This window comes from Aedes albopictus, chromosome 2, assembly GCF_035046485.1.
Source record: "Aedes albopictus strain Foshan chromosome 2, AalbF5, whole genome shotgun sequence".
Lineage (NCBI taxonomy): Eukaryota > Metazoa > Arthropoda > Insecta > Diptera > Culicidae > Aedes > Aedes albopictus.
In genome coordinates, this window is record NC_085137.1 from 229,470,069 (window position 1) to 229,482,209 (window position 12,141).

A 12,141-nucleotide genomic window follows, 5' to 3' on the forward strand; every position below is an offset into this window, starting at 1 on the left:
CACTACCGGTTCAGATATGGTCTGAGATGATTTTCTTGCTCATTATCCATCAGGTCATCGAAAATGCCGTAGTTTGATGTGTCGCATGCATGAATTTGGTTCAATTGTATATTTGGTCACTTCCAGCGGGACGCCTAGAACCGGTTCCGGAACACTACCGGTTCAGATATGGTCTGAGATGATTTTCCTGCTCATTATCCATCAGGTCATCGAAAATGCCGTGGTTTGATGTGCCGTATGCATGGGTTTGGTTCAATTGTATATTTGGCCACTTTTAGCGGGACGCCTAGAACCGGTTCCGCAACACTACCGGTTCAGATATGGTCTGAGATGATTTTCCTGCTTATTGTCCATCAGGTCATCTAAAATGGCGTGGTTTGATGTGTCGCTTGCATGGGTTTGGTACAATTGTATATTTGGCCACTTCCAGCGGGACGCCCAGAACCGGTTCGGGAACACTACCGGTTCAGATATGGTCTGAGACTATTTTCCTGCTTACCGCTCATAAGGTTATCGAAAATACCGTTGTTTGATGTGTCGCATGCATAGGTTTAATGCATTTTCATATCTGGTCCCTTCCTGGGGTACTGTTCCGGAACACCTAAATGGCCATATCTCCGGAACGGCTGAACCGATCCGAACCATTTTCAATAGGAAACAATGGGACCAGATTCCGCGTCGAATGAACCGTCGGTCATTGAAATCGGATGAGGTTTACGGCCAAAAAGTGATGTGAGTTTTTTTGTACACACACATACAGACACACACACACGCACACACATACACACACACATACACACACACAGACATCACCTCAATTCGTCGAGCTGAGTCGATTGGTATATGTGATTTGACCCTCCGGGCCTTCTATCAAAAAGTCATTTTTGGAGTGAACATATAGCCTTTCCAATACACTTAGTGTACGAGAAAGGCAAAAAATAGATAATAAGGAAGTTATTTATTAATTGTGTTTATGTTATCGAATGTAACCTTGTTATCGTCGAATACCACAAGAGTTATCTTCTGTTTACCAATTTTACAGCATTTTGATAAAATAAATAACGTCGTATCTTCTTAGTATGTAGCTGGATTGTGGATGTGTCTTGAAGCCAGTCAAAGGCAGAAAATCTCGATAAAAAATTCTTGAATATTTTTTTTTTGCGTTATGTTCCAACTGAAACAGAGCCTGCTTCTCAACAGTATTCTATGAGTTCTTTAACAGTTATTAACGGCGAGCATTCATTGCCAATGATCATTGTGCAATCATAAGGACTGTTCAGTAAAGAAAGTGGACATCTGTTTACCAATAGTTTAGAGTTAAAACTAAACAAAAAATTGTGAATTTTTGCTCAGTGTGTAAAAACATTGTTCACTTAGGCAACACACTCAAAAAAACGGAAAAAGTAAGAAATTTCGAGGAATAGGTCGTATTAGCTTTGCGACTAGCAGATTAATTCTGCACAAAGGGTGTTCCAAAAAGTTGTCGTTTCGAGAATTGGCTTACTAATACAATTCCGGGACCGCAATTTTTTAACGCTAAGCAGGGGACAGATGTGCCGGATGATGTAGGGTACATCAGAACTGAAAAATTTGGGAAAAAGTTTTTAGTGTGGCAAGCCAATTGTTCATGTGGCTAAAAGAGTTCTTCGTATTTCACAACGGGAACAATCAACGGTGAAAATAACAGAAAGGAATGCATCAAAAATCGACTTCTACTTATTTACCGAATACATACGGATCCTCTTTTGTTTTAGGCGGATTTGGCATCCGCTTATTACGCTTCTTCTACATTAGAGATGCTCAAGACGAAAAAAGTCGATTTTGTCGAAATATCCACAAAATCCACAAAACTTCTCTGAACAGCGTCCTGTGGAAAGATACTGGACAATAATTAAGCGGCATCTTAAGAAAGATGGAAGAGAAGCAAGCTCTGTTGATTGATTCAAAAAAATTTGGCCTGCAGCACAACGAAAATTGGCTTGTGAATTTGACCACATGTATGTTGATTGTCATTTATAAAAAATAAACTTATGAATTTGTTCGAAAATACACATTTTCTATTGAAAAACAGGTGTCCACTTTCTTTAATGAACATTGAACAGTCCTTATCGTGTGCCAATTGAAATGTTAGGTTGATATTTTCATGGTTAGTTATAGTAAAAACCGGTCGCATTGATCATATTAAGGTAATATTGATAATATAAGTAAATTATTATTATTATTTAATTTCCCTATAAATTCCCAGTGAATTATGCAACTTACATGCAAATTTATCTTCATCTGCAGCTCCAGCGAGTTGGTTGTGGTCGAAAGTGATTGAAACAGATTCAAGATAATTAATGGGTCACAAGGCTCATAGCCGTCGCCGTCGTGAGCTGCTCTCCTCGCCAAAGCGACCGCCACGCTTTCTGTGGCTGCTTCTGCTGTACCATCCAGACCAGTTTCATCCGACTCTGCTGCTGATGCTGCTACTATCGTCACACCCGCCGCTGCCGTTATCTTCTCCATTGCGGAACTCGCCTCCTTAGAACTGACCACCGGCAAATTGCAACCACTATCAGCGGCCGCAAGGGCAAGCTGCTCTACGTCACCTGAATCGCCGCTATTGTTATCACCGCCAATACCACCCGGTAGCACTTCATCCACTTGCGACATTATTTTCTTACGCGATTCTCACTTTTTCTGTCGCCGTGTTATCACACACCAAAAACGGGTTTTCTTCTGAACTTTTTTGTCTTCGCTCTTTCTCTTTCTTATCACAAACAGCGGTCACTGTCGACGTCGAGTCAACTTTTTTTTTTTTGCGCCAATAAATAACCAGCTCAAGTTAGCCGAATTTCAACGGCTTCCTTCGCAGACTCAGAGCTTTGCTGAAGAAATTATTCACTACTCAAACAAGGCTCGAGAGACTTTCGAGAAAGAAAACATTCCGCACATTGCACCACTGCTGTGATTGAAAACCATGTGATCCTGTGTGATCTGTATAGGGTGAGCAACGGATTTGTAATTGTAAGATCAGTAAAACAAAATAACAAACAGAGCACTGTGTGTCGTTGCCGGCTCGGATGCCTATGTCTTCGGTCACTGACTGCACTAACTGGCGCGATGGATTTACGAGATGAACACCGATTTCTCAGTCATGGCTATTTATACAAGAAAGACATTGATTGAAATTTCTATCTGTCTGCTGGCAGTAGTGGAACTGGGTGATATCATTGTCTAATGCAAATGTCCCGCAGTCCGACACCGATTCGGATGGCGGTTTACATCAGCCAATCCGATAAATTGAAACATTAAGCCAATAAGGCAGCCGATGGAGGTTGGAACGACCATTGACGAAGCGAATCAGGGAGGTCTAGTTTTCAAATTACCTGGTTCTGGTGCTGACTTCAACGGTTAGCTACATTTCCTACAGTTGTTTAGAATAACTTTCTCAAATTTTAACAAATTAATTCTGTCATAATCAGCGCATTACAGTATTTTCCCTTTATTTGTTCGAAACAACAAAAAGTAGATAAATATTGTCAGCAATAACCTTGTGAGGCGTTAAGAACTGTTTTGGGGCATTTGCTCCCAAGATACGTTCTATGGAGAAAACGCATTAGGATCATCGAAATTTTACTATGAAATTCACAAAATCTATAGAGCATTCCCAGCTCTACCTACGAATGGCGTAGATATGTTTTCATATTTTTGTTTTTGAATATTCTTCATCTAACTTTCGAGAAGGACGAATGAAAAAAAAACAAATTTTCTCCTTCAAAAAGATTTAACTCGAAACGATTTATTGGATTGAAATGATGCCTTCAAAGATATTTCAGAGTATTTAAGCAACTTTAAAGAAAAAAAAGTACACTTAGAAATACATATCCATCGCAGATCTATATTAGATGTCATATAATTTATAGTTTCCGAAAACCTGATCCTTCCGTTTTTTATATTATTTTTTCTGCAGGGGGATGATTTGTGAAAAAATACCCGGATTTTTCACGTTTCTGAAATGTTCAATGTATGAGTTGCTATGGGAACAGCGAACTTCCCCTTCGATTTTCTCCGTTCGTGGATTTTGTTAGATACGGTGTTTGGTAAAGTTAGGCTTGAAATGTGGGAACTCGGGGCTACAGTGTTGTGGGGGCCCTTCATATAGAGGATATACTTTTGTTGATTTAACATGGAAAAAAAAAATTAAAAAAATATTAATCATTCTTACAAATATAATAATGAAGGTATTCATACCGTTGTGGAGCAATTTGAATCTAGAACAATAAGCAGAGCTAGGAAAAATTGTAATATCCACAGAATTGATTCACAACAGATTTGAAATTCTAGCGTGAAAACAATGATAAAAGAAATATGTATAACGTAAAAAATGCTTTTCAACACGGAACTACAAATCAACCCAAATTTAAGCTCTTTTGACGCAATCCCGCACCTCTGTGGAATTACTCAAATTTGCGTCAAACAGTGACAGTGGTCACTAGGTAGTTCTCGTTTGATCGCTGCAAAAATTTTCACCCAGTAATAAGTTATTTTCACCCAACGGAGGCCTTATTTTGGCGTATGTGTGAAGAATTAGCATTAAGTTAAAATTCACAAATACAAAGAAATTAAAAAAAGCCTTATTTGACGCAAATTTGGGTTCAGTCAAGAAAACCCAAATTTGGCTTCTTCCACGGAGCCGCACAGATGTGTCGGTGCTTCTCTCTTCGTTTTTGACAACATTCACGTAAGGAGAGGGAAAAAACAACCCAATGCTGAGTAAAAACTAAAAGCTGGTTAGCCAAATTTGAGTTTTTAAATCTTATTCGCTGGGTTTAAATATTTTTCAGTGAAGAGTGTACTCACGGCATTTAATGATAACAACATTCCCACTAGCTCAACCCACCAACCACTCCCACACGTCACAACCCACAGTAATCTCCCTTTCTTCGACGGAGAAACATCCGAAATGGTTCAAAGTGCAAAAATTCCGGACGTTGAAAAGTGTGAAAACCCCCCATTAATAAATTTTCCCATTAATTTAGCGAGAGTAAAATTGTTAAGTTGGTTTGTATTTGTTATGTCTCCACAGCAACTCTCTACAAAAAAAGTATCTTTTCATCCATTCCACCACCCCGACACATACCGTTAACTTCGATTAAGTAAATGTTAAAACACAGACAAACAGACGTGAAACTTAGAACAAAGTTCGATTAAAATCATCGTCACAAAAGTATAACCACCCAATGCAAATTACACTGTGTTTCGCAAATCCAGTGAGTAGATGGCGGTAGCGAGCAAACGTCAAACAGGGGCAAAAACGATGCGAGCGCCATGAGCGAGAGATTTGCGAACTATATAGAATATGTCAATGGTCCATTAAAAGCCGGGGCCCGTAGCACAGTGGCTACACGTTCGCTTCATAAGGGAATGGTCATGGGTTCGATCCCAGCCCCGGCACTTGCAGTTTTTCGTCAGCTGCTCTTCCCCTCCCGAGAGTGGCTGACACCTGACCCTCTTCTGAGCATATGGACTTATCTACCGATGAACCGAATTCATCGCGTCTCGAGAATTTTGACACTAGAGCGGGGCCATTCCCCATCAGAATCGTTCGATTCTAATTGGAAAGACCCCGCTCTAGTGTCAAAATTCTCGGGCCGCGATGAATTCGGTTCATCGGTGGATAAGTCCATATAGCTCTAACGATCCCGAAAACTTGGATATCGGCGAACGGCAACCCATAATGGACGACCCCCAATCGGACTAGAGAAGGAACACTAGCCACACATCAACATCATCGTGCTCTTAATTCTACCAAGAACAGGGTAAAAAAAAAGTGAAAGCAGCACAAAGGCAAACCAGTTCGAATAAGAATATAATAGAAAGCATTTAGGCGCTGTACAAAGGCGCTGTAAGTGTAGCTGCCAATTGGAATCGCTCACGTAGTGCCCTAGTGGACAAATAACTGTAAAATTAGGTTAAGTGGTTAAAGTGGGTAGAGTGAGACGTCTGATTGTCTGTAATTAAAATGTATAATTACCGAGAATGATACCCACAGGCCCTGAAAAAGATCCAAACCCGACTATCAAAACGTTGGCGATGAAACAAAAGAATCAACGCTTATACATTAGTGTGGGTCATCGGAACCGTTTTCTCAGATCAAAGCTTTTTTGGTTCCGTTTCGGGTCCTGAGTATCTGTGCAAAATTTGAGCATGATCGGTTGCGTCTACACTTTGCGCATTGCAATTGAAATTTGTATGGGATTTTGTATGGAAAAACATACTTTTTAGCATTTTAGCCATAAGTTGAAAAAGTTTGTCTGAAACTTTTAAACCGATTATATAAAATGATAGCCTAAGATGTTCTGAAAAACTTTGTTGAAGACCGCAAAGCTATCCGATGCTTTTGAAAATAGTTATAACCAACGAACCGCATGCATGTGTTTATGTTTTAACATGTAAAGGAATAACAATAGCAACAAAATCATGCTGTTTCGCTAAGCAATGCCAACGTTATAACTTTTTTCATAAGCATCATATCACTTCGCGGTCCTCGACAAAGTTTTTCAGGACACCCTAGGCTACGTTTCCACTTCATCGGTTACACGGTTTTAGAAAAAATCGAGCTTGTTATGAGAAAAATGCAAAAAAGTGTGTTTTCCCATGTAAAACCCCATACAAACTTCAAACGCGATGCGCAAAACGTAGACATAACCGATCGTGCCCAAATTTTGCACACTTATTTGGGCCCTGAAATGGGATCAAAAAAGCTTTGATCTGATGGGATACCATTGAATTTTTCATTTTTTCATATAAACGATGACCCACTCTATTATACATATGTGACTGCAAGCCGAAACCATTAGAATTCACACCAAAATCAATCATCCAAAGAAACAAATAGATTCCAGATTTAGTAGAAATTTATGCCATAGTTCATAGAGAAACTGCAAGAAGAGTTTAAAGCTGAAAATTTCAAGAAATTTCTGGTGAAATTCTAGTGGAACTCTGCTGCAATCTTCAGAGAAGTTGATAGTCGATCACCATAAAGGATGAATACATAACAAAACTTGTTCTAACGCGACTGTAAGGTAAGGTTTACAAAGCTCTAAAATCAAACTGGAAATTCTAATAGAAAATGCTGAAGAATTTTTGGAGGTAATCTGTGATAAGTTCTTGAAGGAATTTCTGATTTGACTTCCAATAGAGTAAAAGCACTAGACTTCACCACTGCTCTTCGCCCCCTCCATACAAATGTATTTTTTTTATGTATGAAGTGGCGAAGATTAGTACAGAATTTTAGGGGGCGAAGTCTAGTGTTTGTACCCTATAACTTACTATTGAATTTCTTGAAAATGATCAGGGGCAAACTCGGACAAATTTTAAGTCAAATTTTTAGTCAATTTCTCTAAAAAATTTTTCTGAAATATTCTTAATCAATCTATGGATTTTGTCAAGAGTTCGCCATGGATTCATCCTTATTTCAGTACGAAAATCTTTCATTAAAAAAAAACCGTACTGAAACCCTTTAAAATATTATGCTTTTTTTTTTTAACTGTATTAACGAGATTTTTAGCCCTAGGCTAGTTCATCTCGGGACCCACGCTTTACTTCCCTTCCGAAGGAAGAACTCACATTTTGCGAGTTTGTCGGGAATGGGATTCGATCCCAGGTCCTCGGCGTGATATTCAAGTGTTCTAACCATCACTCCAGGTCCGCTCCGCATATTATGCTTTTGATTTATGCTATAGTTCCTCTTAAAAAAAAATGTTTCAATCAATTCGGTATTCACCGATTTGAGTAAGTGGTGAGTTATCTATTTAACTCTCGAGCGATCACGCTATTATATTTTGCACAACACGTTGAAAAAATCTCGCTTTTTGTGCTCAGCATTAGCGTGGTGCTGACGGTGCGGTGGTGGCCAACCGCGCGAATTAGCAAGGTTAAAATCAAACTCAAGAGTTTCGAATAGATTTCTAAATTTCGAGAAAAAAACCCTTTAATTCTTCCAAGAATTTTATACAAAATTCTTCAAAACATTTTCAAAAACTCTAGACAGAAAAAAACTCAATTGCACAAAAAAAAAATGTTAATAAGATTTAGAGGCAGCATTTGAAATTTCATAAATAGTTGGATAAATGCAACCTTTCTCAAAATAATCACAAAATATCATACACATCTTGCCACCAGACAGAAATTTGAAGTTCTTATGATAAAAATGAAAACAAGAGAAGTTTCATTTCATGAAGTCGAAAGTTTCATTTCGTAAGTCCTTTTCACTGAAAATTTCGTTTCATTCTTGTAAACTCACCAGGAATTCGCTCTAGTTTATTCCAGGAACTCTTAGAAGTTCCCCGAAAAACTCCTAAATTCTCCAAAAATCTTCGATGATATCCCTGATAAAAAATATCATAAAAATACTGAGTGCTCGCAAGGAATCAACACAGACTTTCTGTCAATAAAAAAATCGAAACATCATCAAATTTTGTTTTTATAAGTAAGGTAAATTAGATGTCTGTTTAATTACTCGACAAGAAACCTACTAACAATTTTAGCACAAAAAACCTAAGGAAGGTGTTATGTTTAAGTACAAGTAAGATGTTACAAGTTTTCATGAGTAATCTGATAAAACTCTTGCTTTGACTTGCAAGGACTATATCATAAATTCACTAAAGATCGCATTTGGATACCAGAAAAAATCTTATTGAAACCATTTGAATGGCAAGCAAGATCCACTAAGGATTTGACCAGGAATTATTTTTAGGAAATTCATCAAGAATTTCGTCGTTATTTGCCAAATATTTTGAAAAATACTCTTCTTCGAAATCAGAAAAAGTCTATTAAAAATTTATCAAATCGAAAAGCAACTGCAAAAACACTAGAATTCAAAAATATTCTTGAACAGATTAATTCAAAATAACGCAAATGATAAGTAATTGGACATTGTAAATAATAACAGGCTGATGCCTTTTCAAATCCAGTTTTTTTAGTTTTGGAAAATTCACCAATCTTTAAGTACAACTCAACGTACAAATTGTTGTATGAGATTAGACTACATAATAAAATTGAGAAAACGTCAACTGAATACTACAAAACTCAAGATGAAAATCCAGAATTGATGTGTTCGTTAACAAGCGTCGTTGAATCCACGACTTTGAGTTTGAAGGAATATTTTAGATAGATTTTTAAATTTCATAAATGTAGGCGCTTGTATGAGTTCTGATGCCTGGAGATGAACCAGCCGCGGGCTGAAAATCTCCTTAATAAAGCTAATAATAAAGTTCTGATACACCGTTTATGTGTGAGCAAACCTAGTAAAAAAGGTGCCAAAATCTAGCTTTTGAAATAATAAACTAGGGTATGTGTGCCATCAGTAAAATCACGCTCCCATTTTCATCCTATTCGAAAACAAGCGATTACGGCTCCGATTGATTCCGTTCTTTTTGTTTTCAAAGGTGCTCACTTCTAACAAACAATACAAAAATAAAAAACAAAACAAACAGCGCTTTGATTCTTTGATTTTTGTAGGATGAAAATGGGAGCCACATGCTTAATAAGGGAACCAATACCCTATAGGTTTTTCAATCTTGTGCATTTTTAAATGCAAATTAAAGTGGCTTTTCTGAAATGGGCTTTTGGTGGTTGAATCAAGAAAAGGCGTTTAAATCAAGAGAAAATCAAGAAAAGTCAAGATAAAAGTCTACGTAGCTCTTGGACAGCCCCTTAGGAGAAACTGAGTAGACTTGATCCTTTTTCTTTTTTTTTTGTCACTTTAAGGAAAACACAAAACTGGATCCGTATTTTGCATACAATGTCAGTCAGGTAAACATCTTCTGCAAGGCCAAACATAATATGACTTCAAATTACTGCTAAAGTATTCAAAACGGTGTTTTTGGAGGCATGTATACTTGATCCCACTTTGAGCACATGGATCATTTAAAATGAGACTTCAGAATGACTTCAGAATTGTCTTGTATTTTTTGATGAATAAAATGTGTTTCAAAACGTAAGATTTCTTAAATTGTTTGTTCAAAAAAATATCGTACTTCGCAGATGGAGAGGCTGCAGGCTTTTTCATGATATGAACTAAAATAATAATAGTTTAGCACATCTTATCATTGAGAATATACTAAACATTCCAAGTAATTACAAACATCCGAAAAGAATTTTATTCATAAAAAAGCTATAAAACTGCAGAAATTTAGCCATTTCGGCTGAGATTTCAGATAGTCATTGGGATTTTGCGGAATTGAAAAAAAAATCTTACGGATTGGAAATATACAATCATCCTTTAAAAAATAATGCATTGAAGCATTGTCAAATCTAAAGCAATAGTTTTGAAAATGAAAATATGCTAGAAGATAACTTTTTAAGATTCCGAGAAAATACAGAGGAACAAATCTTCCCAGGGTCCAGTTGCCTATGGCAAAGTCCCTGCTGCCTGAACTATATGGCGACCGTGATAGAAATCCAAAATCTAAAATAATAAAATAAAGAGCAACACTTTATTTATGAGCAGACATTTCACTAATTCTAAGAATAGAGTGATGCTAGGCAAAGAAAAATACTCATAAATACTAACCAACATCAACACTGGTAGCTTCCAAACCAGCCGATCAAAATTCGTGAAACTTTGCACGTGTTAAGTATCATAACTTCTAACAGAATTTCATCATTATCCTTACAGTATTTTGGACTGTAGCGGAAAAGAACCAGCTACTATGCGAATGAAAATTGGTCATGATTGTACAAAATGATTGAAAGCACCTCCTACAGTCGTGTTGCTGTGTTCCGATACAGGCTTCAAGAACAGATTTAGTTTTAAAAAATCATAGTAAATAAAAAAATACATTGCTGATTATTTTATACTTTGATATTCGGATAAAAAGAGTGTGGGTTCGATTTCTGGTCGGTCCAGAATATTTTCGTAAGAGAGAATCCTCAAATCGCCCCCTTAATGCTAGAACTAGGTACCGTAAAACGGGGTAACTTTGATAGTTTTTCAGCGAATTTCCTCAATATTTTTCCATGTAACAGTATTTCCCCGACTTTTATATTTTTAAAACAAGTACTGGGGTATCAGTTATCAATTGCAAATGCAAGATTCGATCATCTGAAATATTTTGGTTAACTTTTAGTTTTTCATATGAGCGAGAATCAGATTTTTATTTTGGGGTAACTTTGATAATGCCCTGAAAAACACATCAAATCTTAAGATATTATTACAGATTGAAATCTTAGGAGTATGAACATGATGAGAGAAGCCTTGTGGAATATATCAGTTAGAATTTTTATATCGAAACATTTATTTTTTTACTAAATTCTACATATAAAAATGAGTTTGTGGAGTACTGAGTAAAAAACACAGTGAATTTAGCTATCAAAAATAATTATCTTTGTAAAAATATATGCTTAACGGTACATCAACATAAAATAACATGTTATTCATGGTGAGTTTTCTTTTTTGGGTAGTTTTTTAATGTTTTATTAACAAACTTTGAACAACACAGATTTATCTACAGGAAATTACAAGGGCATTGCATAGTTTTAGGCGTTTAGCAATGTATGGAAAATTATATCCCAATTTACAAAATTACTTCCATTTCGTAAAAACACACTTCGTTAAGAGATTCAAGGACAGATTTGGAATCTACTATGATGAATCTATAGAGAATAAGAGTCCATTCATTGAAAAAATAGTTGTAACGAAGTCGTATAGCAGATTGTTTGAAGGTGTTGACAAATGACAAAAATATTAACAATTTTAATTTTTTGTCCAAAAAGTTGTATATAAACTAGGTTTTAATGAAAATACGTCTAAGATGAACTTTCATATGTATAGAATTGGTTTACGTTTGCCTTTTTCTTAACTATTTGAAGGTATCATAGTTATAAGATAAACTATAGAATGCCTGCCGCACTATCAAAGTTACCTGCATTATCAAAGATACCCCGTTTTACGGTAACTCGTTTTGGAAAGTGCGGATGAAAATGGCTGGTAAAACTCATCCTGGTATAAAACAAACTCTTTGTTGGTCTTAAAAGTTGAATTAATATGTGTTTTCGGATTTTAAATTGACAAACTTGTGTTTATTGTGGTGTACGTTCAGATATGAACAAACTTCTTGCGATTTCGCAAAACCAGTTACCTAGTTCTAGCAT

The 12,141-nt window shown here is 36.6% G+C and overlaps 1 protein-coding gene and 1 long non-coding RNA gene across 4 annotated transcripts in view; both read right to left on the reverse strand.

Moving 5' to 3' along the window:
* Positions 1-12,141, reverse strand: part of LOC134287952 (uncharacterized) — a 746,963-nt gene that overhangs the window by 692,481 nt on the left and 42,341 nt on the right. The window lies entirely within an intron of this gene.
* Positions 1-12,141, reverse strand: part of LOC109401385 (cGMP-dependent 3',5'-cyclic phosphodiesterase) — a 239,401-nt gene that overhangs the window by 223,910 nt on the left and 3,350 nt on the right. For all 3 annotated transcript variants that reach the window (XM_062851275.1, XM_062851274.1, XM_062851273.1), the window contains exon 2: positions 2,263-2,979. In XM_062851275.1, the coding sequence (XP_062707259.1) occupies positions 2,263-2,655 (393 nt within the window). In that variant the 5' untranslated portion in view covers positions 2,656-2,979. The remainder of the gene's footprint in view (positions 1-2,262; positions 2,980-12,141) is intronic.